The following is a 27,558-nucleotide window of genomic DNA, read 5'->3' as shown; positions in this document are numbered from 1 at the left end:
CCTGGAATTGAGAGGTGTTACGTGTTAACCTGACGCTAAAATCCACAAGTAACGAACGTTTAAATGATTTCATATAAGCGAAATGGAAGCTTTTTATCCAACGTGGAATAGTAGGTGGCGGTTGTAAACGGCTAAGAGAGATTTAATCATTCGTTTCCGCACAGAATATCCAAAATTTGCACAACAAATGTAGCAGTTTAGCAAACGGGGAACATTCTGACTGCTCCTTCTGCTTCTGCATACATCTCTCATTTCCAGGCAGGGCATCGCTGTGTGAGAGGCAGTGACTATCGCTTTCTTCTCCCCCCTGCACGCTATTCTGAAACGGAGCACGAATGAAGCGCAAACAATAGATTATGTACTCTCCTTCGTAGTCGAGGTCGCTTACTGCTCAGTGGCGCTGGACTGAGGCAAGCTGGTTCTATTCCTGGTGGTGATGAAACTGTCACTGCCAGTGTTTGGCCAGCAAGGGGAGTAGAGATGGTGGCATAAAATTCCTGATCACCAATCTTTGTCCTGGATTAAATTCCAAATATATCCATGGTGTCGGATTTAGTGAGGGCACGTAACACTACTGATGGTGATGCGTCCGTCGGATGGGCACATTAAGCTTGGCAGCCCCCTCGTGCTATTCGAAAGGAGTATGCTATGGGCTCGATCCACGTTTCACATCATCATCATCATCATCAATACAAATATGACACCGCGCTCATATTCGCAAGGAAGGGAGGGGGGGGGGGGGGGCGAACAGGCACCTAAACCCAGTCGGTGTGACACCCCAGCTAAAATATGCCATACGAGATTCACAACAAGCTAGAAGAGCTGGCTGTCCTACAGTTGTCGACACTACACGCTGCCCTGGACACACGCACATCGGGACACGCGGTAACCTTCCTCTTGGTAATGCTAGGTTCATGCAGCGTGCTGGAAACACCACGTTACACGTCGCCACACATGAGCTCATTCCGGAAGAAGAGTCAACACACAAGAGGCAGCACATTCTCGTCACATGTATGTATCTGTGGTTACGGCCGCACGTGAAATTGCAAACTGTACAAAACAAAGTCACACAGAGAGCGAAAGGAGCAGTCGTCTGCGACACCTTGCTCATGACAAACCTGCTGTGTTAAATAGACATTACATTTTAAGCCAGACACAAAGTTGGACTGCAACGACTGTTACGTATATTATAATATCCGCACACAGATAAAACACACGTCCGTGTCATTCCTTCTTTTTAGGAGTGGTTTGACCCGGAGTAGTATGTTTAATAAACTGCTGTGTGTCATCCGTCTGACGGAAAGGGTCAGCAGCAATCTTGGCTGGTTGCCGATGACGCTGTGGTGTAACGGAAGGTATCATCGTTGTGAGACTGTAGGTTGATACGAGGTGACAGACAGTATTTCTAGTTGTGTGATGAATGACAGCTTGCTCTGAATGAAGAATAATGTAAGTTCATGCAGATGAGTGGAAAAACTCTCTTAATGTTCGAATACAGCACTAGCGGTGTGCTGCTTCACACAGCCACCCCAATTAAGCGTCTAAGCGTAACGTTGGAAAGCAATTTGAAATGGAACGAGCACGTAAGGGCAGTAGTACGGAAGTAGGTTTATTGGGAGTGTTTTAGGAACGTATAGCTTATCTACAAAGGAAATAACGTGTAGAAGACCATTGCGACCCATTTTTGAGTGCTGTTCGAGTGTTTGGGATACCCACCACTACCGTCTCGGATTAAAGGAAGACACTGATGTAATTCAAAGGCAAGCCGCTAGATTTGTTACCCGTTTGTTCGATCAAGACGCGAATATTACGAATTTTGTGTTTCTCTGGTTACTTGCTACATCTGATTTGTTTGAGAGCTGAAGTTTTCAACGATTACATTTGACGGCATCGTCAGGAGTTAACTGTCGTACTAATAAGTCACGTGGTGCTTGCTTATGTAGTTGGCCGAATTATATGATGGCGACGCTACCACGGAGTGCGTCGATACCTTTGTTTGAGGAACATTGGTAGCGATACTGATCCCGTTACATGGCTTTATTTCCCCTCAGTCTTTCAGCATCAAGCGCTCGTTTCCATGCACCACAGAGGTGTTTCGGTTAAGTTTGTTGTTGCACATTCTGATCAACGGCTTTTCTGATGACAGAATTCTAGCAGGTAGATGAACGAGTTATGATTGCGAGTGAAGGAAAATCTGAAGCGGCAGGCAATCCAAGAAAAATTTATCCAATTTTCGATTTTTGTTCACAAAATTATTATCAGTGGGGATTAATCCGTGTGTGAATATAACGATGTTATGTTCTGGACTAGTGCTGGTCAATTCTTATAGTGAAACAAACCTAATACAGCTGACGCCAAGATATTCGCTTCTAGTGAATTTGCTTCGAATTAATTTCGGACGACTGTCAGTTGTTAGTAATGTCTGTTCGTCCAGACATGCAAGCAGACTCCTCATCGTCCAGCGCAAACCGCTATAGTCAGAAACTTAAACTTTGGAGCGGGTGCGGAACATATACTGCAGACATCGTTTAAGAAGGGATTGTTCGGAATTCCATTCCTAAGGGGGTTGAAACATGGGATGAAATGCTTTTTGAAAATATATCACTACTAAAGTAGCTTTTAAGCTAGGACTAATAGAATAAAGAGAGGAAAGAAATCATGTTTCAGAATTTTTGGAAATTTAACCACTGTTGTTGTTGTGGTGGTCTTCAGTCCTGAGACTGGTTTGATGCAGCTCTCCATGCTACTCTATCCTGTGCAAGCCTCTTCATCTCCCAGTACCTGCTGCAGCCTACATCCTTCTGAATCTGCTAAGTGTATTCATTTGGTCTCCCTCTACGATTTTTACCCTCCATGCTGCCCTCCAGTACTAAACTGGTGATCCCTTGATGCCTCAGCACATGACCTACCAACCGATCCCTTCTTCTACTCAAGTTGTGCCACAAACTCCTCTTTTCCCCCATTCTATTCAATACCTCATTAGTTATGTGATCTACCCACCTAATTTTCAGCATTCTTCTGTAGCACCACATTTCGAAAGCTTCTATTCTCTTCTTGTCTAAACTATTTATCGTCCATGTTTCACTTCCATACATGGCTACACTCCATACAAATACTTTCAGAAACAACTTCCTGACACTTAAATCAATACTCGTTGTTAACAAATTTCTCTTCTTCAGAAACGCTTTCCTTGCCATTGCCAGTCTACATTTTATATCCTCTCTACTTCGACCATCATCAGTTATTTTGCTCCCCAAATAGCAAAACTCATTTACTACGTTAAGTGTCTCATTTCCTAATCTAATTCCCTCAGCATCACCCGATATAATTCGACTACATTCCATTATCCTCGTTTTGCTTTTGTTGATGTTCATCTTATATCCTCCTTTCAAGACACTGTCCATTCCGATCAACTGCTCTTCCAAGTCCTTTGCTGTCTCTGACAGAATTACAATGTCATTAGCGAACCTCAAACAAATTCAACCACTAAGGGGGTAAAATAGTGGTTGAAAGGTTTTTTAAAAACTAAATCATTATTAAAGAATGTATTAAAGCATTTTTAATGGTACAGCTATAAAAATTGCGAAATTATTTCACTATGAAAGCACTTTCAAAGTTAATTTTATGAAAATTTGAATTTGGCTGCTGTCAGAAATTAAAAAAAAAATGTTTCACCGCTCTTGGGCATTTAACCCCTATTATATAAAAAAATGGGTGTTAGTGGACTAAAGTTTCTATGGAAATATCTCCACAACAACGCAAAAGGCATCACGAACAAAAAACTTGACTCCAGCTAGCAGAATCGCTTTTTGGTCAGAAGTACATTCGGAAAAGACCATGCTTCTACGGCCTTAATTAGCGTGAAAATTTCAGAAGTTGTTGCAATTTGTGGACAAATTCGATTAAAAAAATAAAATAAAAAAAAGCAGCCTAGGCAGGCCATACAGTGTAGGCGAGCGAAGTGTGGACGCTAAGCTAGTTACAAATATTTGTAGATTAATCATATCTTACACGTATATCGATCAAAAAGCTACTTGCACAAGAAAACTAACACTAGAGTTTCTATCATGATCTAGCTAAAAAGACACACGGAAACAAGAACACTTCGTCGTCCTTTTGTATTAAAAGTAAAAAAGCTTCAAGGCATATGTTCAAAGAATGCTACTCATGTAACCGTCTTTAGGAGGGCGCGTGACTAGAGACGTTGCTATATATTATGCACATAAATATGTGAAACCCTGATTTTTGGGCTGAGGACCTGTACAGCAGAAGTGAGCGAACAATTACATTCTTCTACGCGTATTACATTTGGTTCTTCCAGCAGACTTTTACTGTAAACCAGACATCCGAAAATCCAATTTTTTCCAAACATAGATTTAAATAAATATATACATATATAAATCTAAATTTATGACTATCCTGGCATCTCTTGGGTGAGTATCGACCTACTGAGACAACGTACTGAGTGTATGATAAATATAGATCAATTCGAGTAAATCCAACTACGACTCCAGGAAAAATGTATCCGGCCGTGAAAGGCAAACAATAAAGAAAATCAAGTTGGAGAGCCGCCGGGCTTACTTCGACCGGCCGCCGGCGCTACCCCGGGCTGGAACGGGTTGAGCGAGACGGCCGGACGTGACGTCAGCACAACGCCGGGCCGCCTCTCAAGTTATGCCAATTGCAGTTTATTTCTCCCAGCGCTCCCTGGGCGACGCACACAGCACTGACCTCCTCCGAGCTACGGCAGGCCGCTCCTACACATATCGCTGGCACGCGCCCTGCACGGTTCCAGCGAAATAAATGCAATTACCAGACTGGTGAAAAACTCCGAGTACGTTATTCGACATCAGACAACGGTCGTCTATACCGAGAAGCGAAGCAATGAATTTTTGTTTGGTGGAATTTTGTTTAAGCTTCTCGAGCTGCAAAGCCAATTTTGATTTTTGCTAAGAACTCCAAGAGAGAGAGTAGCCGTCGTACCTCCACGATTATTCCTTTCGTCATCCTATTCAGAAACAAGCTAGAAAATCGTCTCTTACATGTACCTACCGACGGCATGTCAGCCAGGTGCTGTACATGGAGAGACACACACTAAAATAGTGTCATTTTATAGGTTCCCATTCACTGGACGGCTTATCGGCTCTGCTGTTGAAGAGAAATACTGTGAGAGACTAACTGTCATGGAGAATAATAAAAGGCGTCTACGATACCTTTTTGCGAGTTTCTCTTGGAGAATAGTACTCTCGTGTGTGCGCGCAACTTAATCATTCCATCTCTCGTTGAAGGAGTTTTGTAATTGCATGCAGCCACTTTTCGCAAAATTATGTCGATATGGATCATATCATGGATTTGCTACCGTATTTTAGCGTAATTGGTGGTGTGCGAATTGACATAGCGTTCGTACGTACTCTACGAAGTCTTCAGACCAACCAAGCGTCACATCGTCAGTATTTCACAAACTTACTTAGCGTGCGTTAATGCTGTCAGAAATATTTCGAATCTGAAAATAGTCGCTGTTTAAGTTAACGATATTGTTAGTTCTTTAAAGTTTTTTTGTTTAAAGTTTCATCTACAGTCTTTCGATACAGATCTAAATAAGCCAAGTAAACAAACAGGATGCAGGATGCTTAATCAATAGTGGTGATCACGAAGTACTTTAAGTAACTTTGTTGCCTTGGTAGCTAAATAACCCATGACGGACGAAGCAGACTAGCACAGACAATGGAATTCCTGGCCAAGAGAATTATACTAGTATCAAACAAAGGCCTTTGAGGAAGAAATTTCTGAGAATGTACATTTGGAGCCCAGCATTGTATGGTAGTGAATGATGGGCAGTGGGGAAAACCGGAACAGAAGAGAAGCAAAGCGTTTGAGATGTGCACAGAAGACTTGTAAACTAAGTGGACTTGTAAGGAATATGGAAGTTCTCTTAAGAATTAACGAAGAAAGGGACAGACAGGAAACACCGATAACAAGAAGGGACAAGATGATAGGACATGTGTTAAGACATCAGGGAATAAACTTCATTGTACTAAGGGGGTCTGTGGAGGATAAAAACTGGAGAGGATGATACAGATTGGAATACATACAACAAATAATCGAGGATGTAGGTTGTAAGTGCTACTCTGAGATAAACAGGTTGTCACAGACGGGGACTGTCGCATGATATACTGCGAACTATGGATGAAGGGCGGGCAGACAATTCGATATTTCTAGATTTCCTAAAAGCATTCGACACGGTGTCCCACTGTAGACTTAACGAAGCTACGAGCATATGGAATAGGTTCCCGCATATGTGAGTGGTTCGAAAAGTTCTTAAGTAACAGAAACCAGTATGTTGTCTTTGACGGCAGAGACAAGGGTAAGGTATCGTCAGGAGTGCTCCAGGGAAGTGTGATTGGACAAATATCATTTCGCCGGCCGCGGTGGCCGAGCGGTTGTAGGCGCTCCAGTCCGGAACCGCGCGACTGCTACGGTCGCAGGTTCGAATCCTGTCTCGGGCATGGATGTGTGTGATGTCCTTAGGTTAGTTTGGTTTAAGTAGTTCTAAGTTCTAGGTGACTGATGACCTCAGATGTTAAGTCCCATAGTGCTCAGAACCATTTGAACCATTTTGATATTATTTCCTATAAACATGAATGATACGACGGACAGTATGAGTAGCAGTATGCTGTTTTTCGCTGATGATGCTGTGGTGTACGGGAAGGGGTCATCTCTGAGTGACTGTGGGAGGGTACACGATTACACGATGACAGACGTAACCACTAGTCCGTGTGATGAATGGCAATTAGTTTTAAACGTAGAAAAATTTAATTCGGATGAGCAGGAAAAACAAAACCTTAATGTGTGCATTAGAAATGTGTTGCTTGACACAGTCAAGTCGATTAAAAACTAAGAGTGACGTTGCAAAGTGATATAAAATGGAACGGGCGCGTAAGGATTGCAGTAGGGAAGGCGCGTGGTCGACTTCAGTTTATTGGGAGAATTTGGAGAAAGTGTGATTTATCAGTAAAATAGATCGCGTGTACAATGCTAGTGCTACCTATTCTTGAGTACAGTTCGAATGTTTGAGATCCGTACCGGGTCAGATTAAAGGAAAACATCGAAGCAGTTCAGAGGCGGTTTGCTAGATTTGTTACCGGCAGGTTCGAACAAAAAGCAGTTATTACGGAGATGCTTTGGGAACTAAAATGGGAATCCCTGGACGGATGGCGACGTTCCTTTCGAGGAAATCTACTGAGAAAATTTACAGAATCGGTATCTGAAAGTGCCGTCAACATACATTTCGCGTAAGGATCACGAAGCTAAGAGAAATTAGGGCTCGTACGAAGGCATTTATGAGTGAAACAGAGAAGGAAATGACTAGTGGTGGTACAGGGTTCCCTCTGCCACGCACTGTTCGGTGGCTTGCGGAATATGTATGTATGTATGTATGTACGTACATATACATCGCGTCAAACCAGTTAGCCGACTGATGGCTGAAATAAAAGTGATGTTTGCTGTTTTCATGATCTTGCAAAATTATTTTAACTTTGTGGCCATATATCCTTCCCGTCGTCACAGTCGGCAGTTAGCCTACGAAGAATAGTCGTTTGCACCATCCATCTGAATTGTGTAAATTTTGTTCTGTTTGGTAAATTATTTTAACTGTTTGTGTATCATATTTTGAGCCACAGATGGAGCAGTATTTCCTTAAAGGAGCGCGGAAATCGATTAAAAACACCACTCCGGCTGGTTCGTCTACCAGATCAACGATCGTTAATCCGCCGGGCGAATTCGATCCAGCTCCGCTTCACCACACATTCTCGAAAAATAGCACGCGGCGCGTTAGGACTATTAATAGCTAGACGAAACATATGCGCTGTAACGACAGTCCACTTTAACACTGGACAAACATGTGGTGTTCAGAAACAACCGACGTCTGTATCGTCATTCGGATTCCAGGAAGACACGCCCGCAGTGCAGCGTGCAGGGAGCTAACATTTTCGTCTGACGTCAACAGTGCCCGGCACCTCACAGCGGAATGCCAATGCAGACGTTGCCCAGCAGAGACCTCTCGCTGCTGATAGCGGTACCTCGTACAGAGCTGTCGTATGAAGGATTTTATATCGAACGCCTGCCACCCTCAAAGTCAAACTGAACTAAAATAACTAATCAGCTTTAAGAAATGCTAAATGCACGAGGTTTATAACACGCATATTCTCCGTAAGACAGACCAAATAAAAAATGTACCATTTAAATAATAGGAGAGAGAGAATGGCACAATTGAGACTGTGGGGGCGTGTCGCGAGTCGTACCTGCATATTTCAGTTCGCAAGAACAATGTACACAAATGAAGCTCCGGGAGAGTGTCTCACTCTGGAACGCAGTTTCAACCTCTCAGGAAGTCTCAAGACAGCACACGTTCCGTTCCAGAAAGAGATTTATTGTGTAAACATCTGAACACACAGAAATCGCCAACAGCATTGCATTTCTCTATATCTATCATCTATACTCCGTAAGCCACCTTACGGGGTGTGCTGAAGAGTACTTATTGTACTGGGAGAAAGTAATATATAGCCCGATTTTTTCTTTAACGCACGCTCTCGGAATTCCAGCAGTAAACCTCTCAGAGATCCCCAGCGCCTCTACTGTAGCATCTACCGCTAGAATTTCGAAAGAAAGAAAGGAAGAAAGGAAAAAAAGAAGGGTTAGAGTTTGACCGTCACGTCGACATGGTGGTCATTAACAATCCGAGATTGTACTCGGTCGCTAAAGGATGGGGAAGGAAATCGGACGAGCCGCTTCAAGGATCTATCCCGGTTGGAGCGATGTAGGGAAATCACAGAAAACCTGAAACAGGCTGGCCAGAAGCGGATTTGAACCGTCGTCCTCCCGAATGAGAGTACTGTGTGCTAACTACCGCGCCACTTCACTCAGTAGTACAGTTTGGTATGCACCTCCGTAACGTTGTCGTGCCCACTAAACGACTCCTTGTCGAAAAGCGCCAGTCTCTGTTGGCTCTTCCCTGTCTCTTATTAATCCATCTCGTAAGTGTCTCAGACTGATGAGCAGTACTCCAGAATCTGTAGAGCAAGTGTTTTGTAAGACACTTCTTTCGGGGATGAGTTACATTTCTTTAAGATTCTGCCAATGACAGCCTACAATCTGCGTTTACTATAACACCCGTATGCTTACTCTGGTAGGGAACACAATTGAAAAGCGTTCAAAACGGAGACGGTGGCAGAATAAAACTAAACACACTCTATAAAGAGGTATGTGCGATGCTACTAATCTTCTGGAGAGATTACAGGATGTGGGTTCGGAACATTACGAAAACAGTGTTTCTACCTTTCGCGGACACCACTCTACCTCCTGGGGACAGAATGTAACATCGGTATCTGCACAGGTGTAATCTGACCAAAGGTTTCACACGTATTTCACGCTGTCAACAGGAGTAATATCTCTTGCGAGCGGCGTGAGTGTGCGCATCAGAGCTATTCGTGGAAGCTGTCAGTTACTTGTGCGTGGCCAGGGTCCGGCTGAGTTGGTGTTGTGACGTGGAGACCGCACCGGCTACCCCGGCGGCTAATGGAATGCCGCCAAGCGGCCCACTTGGAAAGAAGCCACTTCTGCGCTCTGTAAACGATCTTCTCGTTCGTCCCTGAGATGCGGCGACTATGTGTCGTAAATCGGGCCTTTAAAGCAACGACGAACTGCAAGGAAAACGCCAATAAAGAACAAACGTTACCTAAAAAATTGCGGATCCCACTCAACTGGTCGCAATCTAAGCGATAGCCCTTACCTACATTTTGGAGGAAATCACGGAAATCGACTCGAAAAATTCTATTTCATAAAACCGTGTAAACGCATTAAAATTCTTTCAGAACTTAATTTTCATAGCATTTTTCTAAACAGCCTAGTTTTCAATTTTTATTTTTCTATTTGACTGTGTAATGGCTGTGTTAAGGTAGGTTAAAGCAGCTCTTAGGAACATACCAATAAAAACACAAAACTCTGAAGAATCCAACTCCAATGTACAAAACAACTTCTGATTTCTTTACAAGTGAGTTAAGCGTGTACGCGAGAACGTTTTGAAAAGATCTGAAACTGTGGTAAGTCTGCTGGAAGTCGCTAAGTGCTCTCAGTCTCAAATACAGGATGAATATAATCTGGGTATTTGTGCACCACGAGTTGCACTGCTTGAAGACAAATCTAGTTGCTAGCTTTAATACTTGTCTTACTGTGTAAAATCTAACGTAAGATTATACCTCTTAATGAGTGGATTTTGTCAGTATTTTCAATTTTTAAATTCGGTCAGTAAACTGTTATATGAAATACTGAAAATTAAATTTCTGTCAGCAGCGGATTCTGTTAGATAGGAAACCCGATAGGTGACTGTGCACTGGGCTTGTTTAGGAATAGTTTGTTCAAGACGTCTTTATAGTTTTCGAGCAGTAAGGTGGGTGGGGCGGAGGGGGGTGGGGCCTGAAAGGGAGGGGTGGTGGGGAGTGGAGGAAGAAAACTCCGCCTACCGAAGGGAATACGGAGATGCCTAATATTTAATGTACATATGAGTCGGTATATGTCACGTTTATTTGATTCATTACAGTTTTGCCTGGAGTGAACGTGTTGAATTTGGCGCCAAGCAGAGTTTATCAACGTGTTGTTATCAGGCCAGAAGATCCTCGCGTCTGATGGGCGAAATCTGCAACAAATCCAATAATACGGTTTGTGTGTTCATTAGTTATAACTGTCATTGTAACCTGTGTAGATGATATCCCCATTCTGGATGTCCAAAATATGCTAAAATGTGTGTATCGCAAACGGTTTTGATGTTTGAGTAACAAGTCCACAAAGTGGCTCAAGTGATTCTGAACGTTATCACTATACTATGTTAAATTTCATCAAAATTGTCCACCCCAGTGGCAATCGACATGCAGTTTAATACAGGCTTCTTCCTGCGCTCCAAATCGCTCAACATTTTTAGCACATTGGTTATAATCGTTACACTAATTTGATTATGTGATTCTGTAACGCACCTGCTACAGTAGTGAGAATCCATATTTTCTCTACTTTAAGCTGAGTATATCCCCCTTCATTTAAGCCTAACCCTTCAATTACCCCCACCTCTCCTACCTAATGGCACATCTCTTAGCAGTTCAGCTACAAGTAACGATCCAGAATTTGGCGACAAATAGCGTTACGGGAGGCTTGCGCAAGCGCTCCGAGAATAAAGCAAGCGGGGAGACGGCGGGGAACGGCCATTTCTCAGACACTGCGGCGGCGGCGGGGAGAAATAGCCGATATGTGCCAGGCACGTTCTCTCAGGCCCCGCTCGATGCGAAAAGCAGTCCGCCGGTCGTCGCGCGTCCGCCAAAATATCACAACTGCGAGCCGTTATCAATTTTGTAACGGTAGCCTGTTACTCGTTTACGTGACCTCTGCGGAACAGCAGGGCAGGAAATCGAGCGTGTCTTCTGCGAAGGTGGGTATTTGCCTTTAACGATGTAAGGAAACCTATATCTGGGTGACCAGCAAGAAATTTCAATCCCAGAATCTTCATGCCCCCATCTTCTCTCTCTCTGCTGAACGTTTGACTACAGAAAATGGTATCATCCATGTAGCTATGTATTTACTCGTAAAGCTCTTTATCCGGCATGGTAGTAATTTGTCGTATACAGTATCATTCGCTGATTGAAAGGACTGCCTGTGTGCATTCGTACGCAACCAGTTCTCTGCCTAACTTATTCTTATGATCCCTGCGCAAGCTACAAGGTGGAGTCTCCAGAACTGTTGCACAGTGTGCCTTTAATATCGATCCACCTACCAGTTGGGGTTGGGTTGTTTGGGGAAGGAGACCAGACAGCGAGGTCATCGGTCTCATCGGATTAGAGAAGGACGGGGAAGGAAATCGACCGTGCCCTTTCAAAGGAACCATCCCGGCATTTGCCTGGAGCGATTTAGGGAAATCACGGAAAACCTAAATCAGAATGGCCGGACGCGGGATTGAACAGTCGTCCTCCCGAATGCCACATAAAAGTGTTTCGAAAGAACGAAATTGGCTGTTTTTCAGACATTCCCTTTTAAGTTTTCGGAGTTCTTTTGTTACGTAAAATGAAAACTTAGTAGCTGTTGAATCTTCCAGATTGTATGATCGTTGGTGACCTCTCGTACAGAGCTGCATTGGACATCTTCAGATGTGCTCCTGGGGTCCGCTGAGTCTTATCGACGGAATATTCACCAGCAACATCTCTGTCAGATATTCGCCTGAGCTGTAATGACCTGTTACCATCCTAGCGAAGTGTGTCAGGATTCCTTCGATGTCTGCTGTCGGCTTCTCTGGGATCTAGATCAAGTCACACTAGTGCCACGGTAAGACTAAGATAAAAAAAAGGTGATTCAGCTGCTCCTACCAGTAGGTTTTATGTTATCCGCAAAGTCTTCGAAAACTATGCTCAAGATTGTCATACTTTCTCGCTATCTAAGCCCACACTATTAGTATTATAGAAAAAAATGAACAGGTCTTTTCTGTAGGAAATTTAATGTAGTCAAATTTTGTACAGGAATATGTTTATGCTGGAGATCACGGTTTTCGAGGCACTCAAGAAAAACGCGTTAGGAGGTCACTTTTATCCGTTTTCCTTGAACAATTCGAAAATCACGGTCTCCAGCGAAAACGTATCCAAATACAAAATTCAGCGACATAATATTTCCTACGAAAAGATCTTGTTTATTTTTGTGTATCACTGACAGTTTGCTCGTAACCATCGAGAGAATATGAAACTCTTGCGCGTGGTACCTGAAGGCATTGCACGTTGCGTAAAACCCATACGTAGGGGTAGCTGACTTGCAGTGTGTTTAAGCAGTGTAGAAGACTCAAGGAGTTTACTACTAAGTTTGTCGTGCACACTAATAGAGATACGGAAGCAAGTAAATTGATAAATAACATTACATATAGGGGCAAGTTCTTCACTGTTTAGGTCATAATTTTGTCCATATCTCTGATTTTTAATGATAGCGTCGCCAGTACAACACATAACTTAATGAGTTTATGTTACAGTTCTCTAAAAAACAAAAAATTGCTAGCAATAGGGACTTCAGATTTAGAGTACTATAGTTACTGTTATTGAACTAATAAGTTGTCATGTGTCACAACAACGCATATCCTGTCATAACATGCTGTTTACTGAAAGTTAGTTTCTCACACAGTGTATCAAAACTACTCAGATTAGAAGACGACATACTAGTTATTATTCTCTATGCCGGCCGCTGTGACCGAGTGGTTCTAGGCGCTTCAGTCCGGAACCGCTGCTACGGTCGCAGGTTCGAATGCTGCTCGGACATGGATGTGTGTGATGTCCCTAGGTTAGTTAAGTTTATGTAGTTCTAAGTCTAGGGGACTGATGACCTCAGATGTTAAGTCCCATAGTGCTTAGAGCCACTTGAACCATTAATCTCTACGTTAGCTAATATTTGCAGCATCCTACACCAACAACGTTAGAACAAAGGATGGGGTGTGTGTGCGCGTGTGCGTGTGCGTATGTGTGTGTGTGTGTTCAGTCTGAGCGAGATGGCGCACTGATTAAGACACTGGATCCGCTGTGGGGGACGCAGGGCTCCAAATCCACGTTCGGCCATCCAGATTTAAGTTTTCTATGGTTTTTCTTAACCGCTTAAAGCAACTGCCGGGACGCTTCCTTTGAATATTTCACGTCCTGTTCCTTTCTCCAGTTTGGTTTACTATTCATACCTCATTATCTTCACGAGGTATTAAAATCCTTCTATCCGTAATTATTCAAAATATTTTCATTCTGGACAGCAGCCAACAAGGTTCAGGATAAAAACCAACTTGTTTCGTTATGCTAACTTTTGTCATCAAAAATATATTCAAGAATTTATGATTGTTAAAATACTGTGTCCATAAAGTTCCATTATGCTTTTCAAAAAATTGTAACTTGGAAACTTATTCGAGAGACTGCTTTGTGGCTTCTAGTAAAACGACATTCTCCTTTGTCATTTTTTGCAGATTTGACTTGGGCTGCAACAGAATGGCGTCAGATCAGGAGAAAGGGCTATAGGTCTACGAAAACCCACAAATACACTTTAAGACAGCTGTGATAACCCGAATTTTCGTGTTTGGTGTGGCCTAATGCACGATAGGATGATAGGGCGATTTTCTTGCAGGTAAAACCATAATGGGAAATATTTACCTGGGGAATAATGGGAAATATTTTCAGCTTCTTCTACCACAGACCGAAGAGCTGTAGCTATCCATCATCTTTCAGCATGATGATGCACCCGGATATTGGAGTTTGAACAGCATGCGGTAAACGTTTTCTGAGATGTGGATGGACCGTGATGATTCTATCGCATGGTCCCTGCGTTCTCCCCATGCCATGTCGTTAGACGTCTTTTTGTAGGGTTACATCAAGGATCGCATGTACACGCCATGGCAGTAACATGGCTACCTTTCGTGCAGGAATCAATAAAGCAATCAAAACAGTTGACTTGTACATGTGCAGAACTCTAATACTGCCTTGATGTTTTACAAGCAATGATTGTGGCAGAGATTGACGTTCTGGTATAACAGAAAAACCTTTCCAACGAACTTAACTTTCACGTTGTACTGACGCTTGTTTTTTCCATTTTCTCAACAAAAAAATTAATGATAATAAAAAAAGAAGCCGCACGGCAATGGAAGTGTGACTGTAGGTGTATAGCTAATGTAACTGCAACACTGTAAGAAACACACATCTGTGAAAGTATTCCTAACGCAGTATACAGTCCGGGTCCGGAATCTTTCATCAAATTACAGAAATAAAACAACAAATATTCCTCTGTAAAGAGCGAATGGAACTAGATTGAAGTTTAATGTCTCCTCTACATCGCGCTCATCATACAGGGCGTAGGGGGACGAGGGTGGGGGGGGGGGGGGGGGAGGGACTGGTAAGATTAGAGCAGAGCAGAGGACGCACAATTAAGCAAAAATTTGGATAACTATAGACGAGAAATGCACTGCTATTAATCTATGGGCATAAAAGACAGCCAACCAGTGACGAGTGCGAGAGTGTTTATGAGTGCATCTAGCAGTGCTGTTTTGTCCGACTAAGCAATTAATGGATAACAGTATTTTTAGCTAAGTTGATTTAACGCTTTCGAGACGGGCCTGAGCTACCGTGGTTGGGGCCGCTGGGCGGTTTCTTTCAACACATTTTCCGGCGATCATAGCACTGCAATTATACATGCAATAAATTCGTGTGATGTGTCACTTGAAACGATGTAACCTCCTTTTAACCTTTCGTAGAAGGTGAATTATGAGATAGTAAAATTAGTAAATATACAGTTTTACTGAACCATATTTTTATTCCGAAAGAAAATTTGTACACGCTATTCTTACACAACTTGCCTAATAGCGTTTTGTTTTGAAACACTAACGCATACAAAGAGCTACAGCAAAATTTGGACACAATCAGGACGTTTCTTTTGGGCACGTTCTCCTCTTCTGGCTCTTATTGACAGACGAGACTAGTATAGAGACAACACAGAGCAGCACTGTATAACGCGCTGTATTCGAGTATAGATAGGACTGAATTCGAACACTACGTGGCAGCACATTGCAGAGATTCTTCCTTGTGCTGTCTACATGATTACCGATAGGCGCAATCGCGGCTAAGCACTACACTAACGAGACTCAGACGGCGTCCACCTGAGTAACTAACATTGCAAGAGTCCTACTCGGGTGCCGCCGCAAAAGAGTTAATAGTCAAGCTTCACCGAGTAAACCACACAGAAAACTCGCATCTAATGTAAGCAGTGATGCATAGGAATTTGAAATCTGCCTAGCTTTCGCTCTTCTGCTGAAGTCATTATTTACGACTAATTTAATTACTAATCGCGCACTTTAGCATAACAGGTGTTAGCTAGGACAGGTTAGTTGAAGAACACGCACTTCGCTGATTGGCTGTCGTTTCAGCGCCGTAGCTCCACAATGGAGCATTTCAAACGCATGGAAAATTTTGCTCGATTCGACTATCCCTGCCCTTTGTATTTTCATGTTTTCGCGGCGCAATGACTGCTCTGTTAAGTTTCGGGTATGCAGTTGCAAAAAATCAGTTTCAGCTTCTGCTATTTCGGCTGTATGTCGTTCAGCCATCTTTAAACTCGCGGACCACGCCACTGCGCATGCGGCGACTGGTTCACAGGCGCCAGAGGCGTTAATCGGTGGCAGAGAAGTACAGTGTGCATGAATTATATCTGTGGCTGTGCAACTGATCCAATGTGGGATGTCAATGTATTCCACTGAGATTTATTGTCGCGACTTGTTTGGAAGTTTATTATTGAAAGCGCTGGATCCCATAACTTATCCAATCTGAAGCCGCTGTCTGTAATGTGAAATAGGACGGATCCTGAGAACCACAGCGATTTTTCACTCTCCACCGAAGACAGCAGTACTCCTGGGTTCCATTAAAGATGGTTTGGTGCTTCGGAAGCCTGGGGTTTACAAGATCCCGTATCAGTGTGACCCTTCATGCATCGGACAAACGACACGTACCGTCCATGAAAGATGCGCAGAACACCGTATGTACACCTGGGTCTCACAACCGAATAAACTGACGGTGGCACAGAACTGTATTGACACTGGGCATTCTACGTTGTACAAGAACGTCGAAATTATTAGAAGAAGCTCAACTTATGCGGCTGGGCACCCGAAATTTAATGGAGCATTCGCTACCCTGTTGTGACCTTACTATCACGTTGTTTTTCTCCACCCTGTAGAATGAGCTGCAACTCAGATGAATTAGGGTGGTGCCAAAGCGGCCTTGTAGTGTTTAAGTAAGTATTCATTCGCATTATTCAGAAGAAACATTAAAAAATTCTGAATCATTTTGGGTGGACATGTTTTGCACCTACCTCTCCGTAGTACCAGTCCAGTGTCTTAAAGTGCCACCTCACCGTTCACCGTCTGATGTTAGATAATAAAAGAAGAAACTATCAAGCGACAAAAGAGGCCTGATTAATGTTCTTTTTAATAACTGTGTGGACACAGCAATCTATAAACGTATAAACGGTGATGCCCTGACTGACGGACTAATCATCGCCCAACCGAAACCGCTAAGGATAGAAACTTCAAATTTGGAGAAGGTAGGCATCATTTAAGGAAGGACTGTTCAAAATTCCATTTCTAATGGGAGGGGAGGGGGGGGGGGGTTGTTAAAAAGGAGATTAAAGTTTTTTTGAAAATGTCGCCATGAAGACAATTTTGAAGCTATACCTACGAAAACTGGTATCTGTTTCCTCGATCAGAAATAAAGAAATACGCCTTTCAATGTTTTTGGGAATTTTACGGATATGAGTGTGAAAGTTTTTTCTCTGCATATATCATTATTGATCTACAAACCATTTTTGAAGGTATACTTACGGAAAGACTTCTCGGTTATAAATATATAAATACATATTTCACTGCCTTTGGAAACGCAAGGGGCTGAAATAGGGGACGAAATGTTTTATAAAAATATTTTATTATGAAAGCATTTTTAAATCTAAACCTACGAATATTTTGAATCCGGCTTTGCAAACGAAAAAGATTACTTGTTTCACTGCTTTTGGACATTCAACCCCTGTGAGGCTGAAATAAGGAAAGAAAATTTTTAAGAAAATGTTTGTGATATCACAATATTTTTAAAGCTAAATCTATGAAAACTGGTATTTCACTTCTCAGATGTAAAGAAATGTGTGTTATGGGATGAAAGTTTCTATGGAAATATCACTACAAGAACGAAAAAGGCATGATTAAGAAAAACCTTCGACTCCAGCTACCAGGATTGCTTTTTCGTCAGACGTTCTTTCGGGAAAGACCACGTTTAGCCTTAATTAGCGTGAAAAGTTTAGAAGTTGTTGCAGTTTGTGAACATAAAATTCGATTAAAGAAAAACAACAACAAAAGAAAAATGTGTGTGGACTGTACGTCTACATGAGCGAAGCAGCGGGCGCTAAGCTGGTTGGTGATACATGTGTCATTCGGGTCAAGCGTTCTTCGTCGAATCATTCAGGAGACACTAAGGATAAGTACTTTATTAGTTGTCCAAGCATGATAACCAAATTAAAATATCTGTTTACATGGTTTTATAATGTAAGGTAGACTCTGAATGTTGCTTGAACCCTGTCTCACTAGCCGTTGGGGCACTTCCCATTTATCAGTACAGTGTACGGATTGGTGTGTGTGTGTGTGTGTGTGTGTGTGTGTGTGTGTGTGTGTGTGTGTGTGTGTGTGTGTGTGAGAGAGAGAGAGAGAGAGAGAGAGAGAGAGAGAGAGAGAGAGAGAGAGAGAGAGGTGCAGGGCGGGCCTTACCGTAGTCTCCGTGCACGGCGCACATGTGAGGGTGCGCGGGGCACATCTCCTGCGGCTGCGGGTAGAAGTCGGCCGGGTAGTAGTCATATGGAGAGCAATACATGTCATTATGGTTTTCCACCGGCTGCCCCGCGACCATAGCCTTCAACATGGGAGGTTGCGGCGCCGGCTCGTGGCTGCTGGGCTGGTGCGCTGCTGCTGTCGTGGGCCGCGTCACGTCACAACGCTACTGTACATAGTCCCTCTGGCACGCGCCGCTCGATCTAGAACCAACACCACACCATCAGCGCCCGCCGCACGCCGGCGCCAACCACGCAGGAGAGCTGCCCTAGCCGGGGTCACGACATGCTACCGTTGTGAGCGACACTTTCGCACCCAAAATATGGGCTCCGGAAATATAAAGTTTTTTTCATATTTGTTGTGTTATCGGCAGTAGAAGCCGGTATAACCATTGTCACGCCGTGATACGGTCGTAAGTGGCACATTTACACCGATAGTACGTACTCAGGAGATATAAACGGATATTTTTTGTCATGTTATTGGCAGCAGAAACTGGTACACCTTCTAAATGTTTTGAGCGTTAACCGAAATAAAGATTTATACTATACAGATATAGTTGGAGATGGCAGAGATTTAAATTACAGAATCAGTTTTTCAAGGACTGTAGAACAACGTTGTATTCTCCGTCGCATATTTCGCAAGAGAACCAAAAGTTGAAGACGATTGGGCTTAACAAGTGTGCTTTTGCTTAGGAATGTACAGCATTTCTTCCGAGATGTATTCCTGAAGAAAACGACTAATAAGACACGCTCGTTCATTCACAGCAAAATTGAATTTCGGACTACTCATGTAGATGTAAACTGATCTTCATAGTTGACTGACAGTTTCAACTAGCTCATCACCACTGTTGGAGTTATATGGTCAGGGTATTCAATTCTGACATTCATCCATCTGGCTATAAGTACACTTGTAAATGCACAATACATGAAAACGAGCAAGAAACTCTTGAGATATCATTAATGGGAGCTCGCCGATACACCTACGGGGTAAATATCCTCGTGAGGATCAGTATAAAGAATGAAACGAATTCTAACCACAGTCGAGCGTCTTCTTAAACCAGGAGAAGACAGACACAAGCAGCACCTTCCATATCGAACGAGGAGCCAAAACAGTAAATATTTTTTACTTATCTCGAAGGTAATACCACTACAAAAGATAGGATTTTGTATAATAGTAGCGTCATTCACAAGATAAAAGACCATCGACTCACTGAACTGATATTGGGCACATGCATGTACTTCGTAAGAGGGCAGTCAAATGAAAAAAGAACACCCGTCACAACGAGACGATGGAATGGTTGCATTCAAGATTATTCAGCATACGCGTAAGACACTTATCCCACTGGGATGTGGGACGATCACTTCCTGTTTGGTCCGGTCGGCACCCATTCTTGCACTTCCTCGCCCGACTGAAATTACGTCCACGCACGTCTTTCTTGAAGTCGCCAAAGATCCGGGCTGTACGAACGATCTTGCAGTGTTTCCCAACCAAATCGCTGAAACGTAGCCTTCAGCGTAGGGGCTGGCATTACCGTGCAACAGGATGACAATAATGATGAGTTGGGTTGAGGGGGCGCTCGACATCACGGTCATCAGCGCCTTGACGAAAAGTCAACATGAAATCTCAAGGGTTGGGACGAAGGCTGTCCCCACATGCAGAGCAGTTTATAATGTACTAAAGTCTGCCGCCATTTCCCACCAGTTTAGGGATGAGGCCTGATAGTTCACAAAATTTCACCACTCTGTAAACACTGGTATCGGTATCTGCGAGGCTCTCCAGGGAGACCGAGGGCTGCCCTATAATCAGTACACAGGACACACGTAGCCACAATATGCTGAACTGAAAGCGGCACGCCACAAACTTCACAGAAAGGTGGATCCTGCCCCCGTAGGAGGAAGCCATGTGCACCAAGATGATTCCGTCCGACGGCATTCCCGGGTATTTTGACTGTGGAGCTTCGTAGTTTCTGAAAAGTGTCTTGAGAGCGCTGCACATTCATTGTGGGATGTTTTCACTTTTGGTTTTGCCGTTTGTCCTCGAGATGTCAGCTGTTGGAATGTCTCAACGCGTCTGTTGATTATTCTTGAATAGAACCATTCGATGGTTCCGTTATAGCGGGTGTTTGACTTTCATTTGACTGCCTCTCATAATAACCGCAAATAAATGAGCTGCGATTCTAATTTAATCCAGTCATGGTGAAAGATGCTAAACAATGTGAGTAGCGGGAAAGTAACAGCACGGTGAACAAAAGTACGCGCTGGTTTATTAGAGAAACAAACCGTATTAGCGGATGAAGAATGTCACCTAACATGTTCTATTACCAAATGAATATCTAACGAAATTGGTGTCATATTCTCCATTACTTTCAGAATTCTACGGTACCTATTTTGCCAAAATATTTGACACTGTAGTGGGAGAAACTGGAACTGTACATGCAATGGAAATCAGTTCTACTACTCAGTTCTAATTTGCTACCCTAGGATTCGAGAATCTGCAATAAGAATGTATGCTCAACATATGAGCAGCGCCGATGCTAAGCGTAGCACCGACCACGCCCTGCTAATTGCCGTCAGACACGAGGGTTCTCTCATACCGTCTTCTTTGTGCGGCCGCTTGGGAAATTAACCTTTTCATTAGGTTTTCTCCGAGCAAAGAAAGAAAAGTTATTAACGAATGGGCAATCCTGACGACAGTACCGTACCATCTGAAAGGCAACCGAAACACCCAGATTTTTTCTATGTAATTTCTCCTCAGCAGCGAATCCAATAAAATGGTTCAAATGGCTCTGAGCACTATGGGACTTAACATCTATGGTCATCAGTCCCCTAGAACTTAGAACTACTTAAACCTAACTAACCTAAGGACAGCACACAACACCCAGCCATCACGAGGCAGAGAAAATCCCTGACCCCGCCGGGAATCGAACCCGGGAACCCGGGCGTGGGAAGCGAGAACGCTACCGCACGACCACGAGATGCGGGCCGAATCCAATACTCTTAAGATCTTCACATTCTACTGTCAATAGTAACGCAGTGTGAAAACACCGCCAACACTGCAGCACAAAATATTGCCTTAGTCTAACATCGTATTAGGTTATTTAATTCGTATATACGAAAGAACATCAGGCCTCGGCGCACCCCAAAATGTCTACTTGGACTTCCCTGTATACACGTAATTTTCGAGACAGTTGCTAGTTAAGGAACTGCGCTCGCATTAGGGAGGAGGGGTGTTTAAATACACTTCCAGCCATATCTACCCAGGTTTTCCGTATCTTCTTTGTACTACATACGGAAAAAAGTTGATTCCACATAAAAATATGGCCGATTACTTGCCACATTATTGTCCTATCCGTGACTGTACTCTGCATTCCATGACGTCGTCGAAAATACATTAGAAACTAATTTTTCTTTCTCTTAAATGTCAACGCCGGCGATTATGATTGCACAAGTTTCTCCGTCATATGTTCTGAACAGTGCGTTCAGTTTGTCCACGAACATAATATTATCTTTTGTTTTTGGTTACGAGCGATAACAAATGACAACGGCAAAATGTCTAAACGCAAGACGCACCTAGCAGGACAGACTGTGCAAGTGGCAGACCCCTCTCCTGTGGTCAGATTCTGCATTTACGTCTACAGAGCGTACACGCCTACAGCTTAAAGTACACGATACTAGAAACAAAAAGAGTTTCAGTAAACATGGGCTCCAAAATGCATACGTTAAGAGCTATGATCACTCCATCTTCCCTACAGTGAACAAGTGCTCATAGCTCTCACGGACTGCTCTTTAGAGCCCATATTTACTGGACTTTTTTAATTCTTGTTTTAGTCCATACTATCACCTCCCGAAATATGGAAAGTTCAATTGTATATGTATTCCCAAGGGATCGGATTGCTGATGTAATCGGTCCCTAGACTTAAGCACTACTTAAACTAACTTATGCTAAGAACAACACATACACCCATGCCCTAGGGAGGACTCGGAAATATGGAAAGGAAAGAGCTTGCAGTGGAACAGAATTGTTTCACATAATCGAAGATGAAGTGCTCATAGCTCTTAACCTATGCGTTTTAAAGTCCATGTTTACTGAGACTTTTTTTGTTTTTGCTTCTACTATCGTGTACATTTAACTGCATCCGTTTACGCCATTAAGTGTGATATACCCGATACATTCTGTGAACGACAGCGAAATACATGGAATTATGTAGTTACTATTATACTCTTCACGAGTAGCATTGCGCAAATCTGTAACCGACTTTAAAGGTCTCGTATCGAATTGTACAGTATGTAAGATGATGTAAGGTTGTAGTGTTTATGCCATTTTACATCATTTCATATATTACATCTGTTTCACTTCATTTAATATACACACTTCAAAAATAGTTTTGCATCACCCCGGCTCCCAGAACTCGGGTAGATAGACATTGACCGTGGATATTGTGTAATAGACAAGTCCCTTTGACTGTACACAGATGTCACTAAATCCGCCCAAAGATGTAAACAACCATGCATGAGCAACGCCTATTAGATGGCTCATGTTGTATGTAATTCAACCATGCCTAGACGGTCAATACCGCGGTTCGATCGCGTCCGCATTGTTATTTTCTGCCAGGAAGGGCTCTCAACAAGGGAAGTGTCCTGGCGTCTCTGAGTGAACCAAAGCGATGTTCGGACATGGAGGAGGTACAGGGAGACAGGAACTGCCGATGACATGCCTCGCTCAGGCCGCCCAAGGACTACTACTGCAGTGGATAACCGCTACCTACGGATTATGGCTCCGAGGAACCCTGACAGCAACGCCACCATGTTGAATAATGCTTTTCGTGCAGCCACAGGACGTCGTGTTACGACTCAAACTGTGCGCAAGAGGCTGCATGATGCGTAACTTCACTCCCGACGATCATGGCGAGGTGAATCTTTGCAACCACAGCACCATGCAGTGCGATACAGATGGGTCCAACAACATGCCGAATGGACCGCTCAGCACTGGCATCACGTTTTCTTCACCGACAAGTATTGCATATGCCTTCAACCAGACAATCGTTGGAAACTTGCTTGGAGGCAACCTGGTCAGGTTGAATGCCTTAGACTCACTGTCCAGCGAGTGCAGCAAAGTGGAAGTTCCCTGCTGTTTTGGGGTGGCATTATGTGGGGCCGACGTACGCCGCTGGTCATGGAACGCGCCGCAACGGCTGTACGATGCGTGAATTCCATCCTCCGACCGATAATGCAACCATATCGGCAGCATACTGGCGAGGCTTTCGTCTCCATGGACGACAATTCGCGCCCCCATCGTGCACATCTTGTGAACGACTTGCTTCAGGATAACGACGTCGCTCGACTGAAGTGACCAGCATGTTCTCCAGACATGAGCCCTATCGACCATGCCTGGGATAGATTGAAAAGGGCTGTTTATGGACGACGTGACCCACCCACGCCGAATCGCCATTGAGGAGTGGGACAGTCTGGACCAACAGCGCCCTGATGAACTTGTGGGTAGTATGCCTCGACGAATACAGGCATACATCCACACAAGAGAACGTGCTACAGGGTATTAGACGTACCAGTGTCTACAGCAATCTGGACCACCACTTCTGAAGGTATCGCTGTATGGCGGTACAATACGCAATGTGTGGTTTCCATGAGCAATAAAAAGGGCGGAAATGATGTTTACGTAGATCTCTATTCCAGGTTCCGGAACTCTCGGAATCGAGGTGATGCAAAACTTTTTTTGATGTGTGCAGATACGCTTCTCAGGGGTAATAGTTGAAGTGTTACAGATACAGGACACAGGGGCCAGGGGCGTGGGGCGTGGGAATAAGTCTGTCGAGTCGAGACAGTGATTCTGTGATAAAATGTATGTTTGAAAAACCTCGCGTATGAGCACCGGCGACAAGTATAACTTTATTTAAGCTTAATAATTAATATTTAACACAGTGAGATCATAAGCCAACCTTGCTGCAAGCTATAGTTATACTAACACTTCAGCTTTCTAATGATTTCGATACAATCTTGTTAAGCACGTAGTATGATGAGAGCGCTGACAGACTTCAGTTTTCGCCGGCAAAGCTGTCCGCTATAATCTCCAGTTACAAGAAATCTGCAGTTGCCGTTAGCTGCAGGCAGCCGACAGTACCGTATATTGTTTGTAATGTGTCCGGTATAGTGTCTTGATGTTACTGAAGATGGTGCCTGTGCCTTTCAAGTGTCGCCAGTTTAGATTTTTAAAAATTTCTGTGACAATCACGCGGGTCAAAATAGTTAGTGTCTCCCAATTCGCAATACTCTTCCGTTTCCTCTGCTAAACGAACATGATGCTTATGCAACGTGAGTTACCTCAATGAAAATCTTAGAAGACACGGTAGTGTTTCTCCAGGCGATAAGACATCTGCAGACGCAGCTGCGACCGCCACTCGCAGTAAGGCGCGGCACTCCGAACTCTTGCGGCTGACGTCCGCAGCGGCAGTAATAACGCAATGAGGACGTCATCGGACAATTAACTTTCCAGCCAGCGGCACGCTGTTTTATTCGATGGGAGTGACCGAGAACCAGCTTGAGGTGGAAGACGTTCGCGCGTCTTTAAACGGAAAAAGATGCCAGGCGAGAGAACAGTGGTAGTCTAAGGAGATTCTTCTTAGGGGTTCAAAGGGCTTTAAGCACTATGGGACTTAACATCTGAGGTCATCAGTCCCCTAGACTTAGAACTACTTAAACATAACCAACCTAAGGACATCACACACATCCATGCCCGAGGCAGGATTCGAACCTGCGACCGTAGCAGCAGCGCGGTTCCCGACTGAAGCGCCTAGAACCGCTTTGCCAAAGCGGCCGGCGAGATTCTTCTTAAAGAAGCGTTTATTCCAAGTGGATGCCACGTGAAGCGTCGCAGAAAGTTGTAGATTCCTTACTAAACAGTGACCTTTATGAAACACTACGATGACATAGTAATCGATAAAAAAGCAGGAAATTTGAGGGATGCAATGAAAAATGGAACGGGGATGAGGATTTAATTGGTGGTTTCTTCACGTCCCACGAGCACTATTTTAGTGAGATTTTTCTGTTAAGTTGCAGTAAATATTGTATACTCCAGATTCAGAGTCTTCCTTTCTTCTGTTATCATTTCGACAATATAGTTCTTGGTAGTGACTATGTTACAAGGGGGGCATTCATTAAGTAATGCAGTGATTTTTTTCTCTGCCAATTTCGGTTGAAAAAATTCGGAATTTGTTGTGGGGCATTATTGGAATATTTCTGCTTCAGCTCCCGTAGTATTATTAAGTTTCGACGGGTGGAGACGCTGTACGTAGCCTTCAAAACGGCGTCTGTAACGGATGTGCGTTCCAAGCAGAGAGCTGTCATTGAGTTTCTGTTGGCGGGAAACCAGAGTAACACAGGTATTCATAGGAGCTTGCAGAATGTCGATGGAGAACTGACAGTTAAAACAAAAGCACGTTGAGTCGTTGGGTAAGGTGTCTGTCAACATTGCAACAAGGTCGCGCAAACCTGTCCGATCTCTCCGCGTGCCGCCGGCAGCCCACAACTGTCTCTCCTTCAATGTTGGAACGTGCGGACACACTCATTGGAGATGATTGACGGGTCACAAACACCTAGCTGCGCAACTAGATGCCTCTGTTGGTAGTGATGATACGCTCGTCCACCATCGGGGTACTGGAAAGGTGTGCCCGCTTGTGCGGAATTTATTGCGTGTTATAAGGCTAACTGTAAGAGTTTGTTATTTAACACAGTCAGAGATGATGAAAGACGCGTTCAACACTTCGAACCGGAAACAAAACGGCAATCCATAGAGTGGTACCACACCACCTCTCCTATGAAGAAAAAAATTCAAAGCCGCACCCTCAGCTGGTAAAATCGAGCGACCATCATCTACTCTGAAGGGGTTGTTCGGTCTGATGTCTTTCCTCATGGTGCAACGATCAACTCTGAAGTGTATTGTGATACCCTCAAGAAATTGAAGAAAAGACTTCAGCGTGTTCGTCGCCACAAAAATGCAAACGAACTACTTCTCCATGACAATGAAAGGTATCATGCAAGTCTGTGCATCCCTGACGAGCTCACAAATATCCATTGGACTGTCCCTACCCATCCACGCTAAGCCCGGACCTCGCACTTTCCGACTTCCATTTGTTTGCCCAATTGAAGGGTACACTCCACGGAAAGCAGTACTTGGATGATGGTGAGGTCGTTCCAACAAATTTCGGGCTTGCAGCCGGTCAACATTTAATTCGTCACAGGGTATTTTGTCTCCTCAGCACTGGCCAGTCAAAATATTGTGTGATGAATTAAACGGTGACCGGCTGTAACCCGAAAATTTGTTTGAACATTCAATTAGCACGGAATATTTTAAAATTCAAGATGTAGCAAGACAATGTCTCCTACGTCGGCCAGTAGAGTGGTACCATGCGGGCATACAGGTCCTCCAGGTAATGTGGCGTAATGCCATCGCAGTGAATGGAGATTATGTTGAAAATAGGGTTTAGTAGCCAAAATAGTAGGGAACAATATGGTGTATTGGAATCCTGAATAAAACCAATCTGCTGTCAGAAATAAATGTGTTGCTTTACTTACTGAACGCCCCTCGTAGGTGCTCAACAGGTTACATATTCGCATATGAGACGATATTCGACTCTTAGGTCAACTGTGGATGTAGTACACACATCAGAGAGATGAAAAGCTATCATTCCTAAAGATGACGACGTTTCAGTAAGTACAGGCACCAGTCTGGATGAGCAGCTAACGTCCGGTCAAAAACTGATGACATTACTAAGATCTCTCTCTCACCAGAATGTCGGCTCGGAGGGGGGACATAATACCCGACAGTTATATTGCTGGGTCCTATGCAGAGATACTGTGTGACACTTATCTTCCATTACATAAAATGTATGCTTGTTTGTATACGCTACTACCAAATCATAATTAATATTCGCAGAAACTAATAACGGATACAAGGCACTGTTATTTCTTTGTTTGATTTATTTTCTTACGGACATTTAACCAATGCCGTGGAGCCAGCCAACTATCTTTTTTACTACATTTTCTACTAAAAATCACACTAATTATACTGATTACACTGAATCAGTTGGGCAAGGACGAAGAAAAATCGGTCAAAGTGGAAGCAAAGGAACGATTTGACTGAAGCGATTTAGG

The 27,558-nt window shown here is 43.6% G+C and overlaps 1 protein-coding gene across 2 annotated transcripts in view; it reads right to left on the bottom strand.

The window, feature by feature from the left end:
• Nucleotides 1–27,558, bottom strand: part of LOC126457494 (fibronectin type-III domain-containing protein 3A) — a 332,842-nt gene that overhangs the window by 208,087 nt on the left and 97,197 nt on the right. For both annotated transcript variants that reach the window (XM_050093797.1, XM_050093798.1), the window contains exon 2: nucleotides 18,335–18,597. In XM_050093797.1, the coding sequence (XP_049949754.1) occupies nucleotides 18,335–18,485 (151 nt within the window). In that variant the 5' untranslated portion in view covers nucleotides 18,486–18,597. The remainder of the gene's footprint in view (nucleotides 1–18,334; nucleotides 18,598–27,558) is intronic.

This window comes from Schistocerca serialis, chromosome 2, assembly GCF_023864345.2.
Source record: "Schistocerca serialis cubense isolate TAMUIC-IGC-003099 chromosome 2, iqSchSeri2.2, whole genome shotgun sequence".
Taxonomy (NCBI): Eukaryota; Metazoa; Arthropoda; class Insecta; order Orthoptera; family Acrididae; genus Schistocerca; species Schistocerca serialis.
Note: the sequence above shows the minus strand (reverse complement) of the source record. Positions and strands in the feature narration are given on the sequence as shown.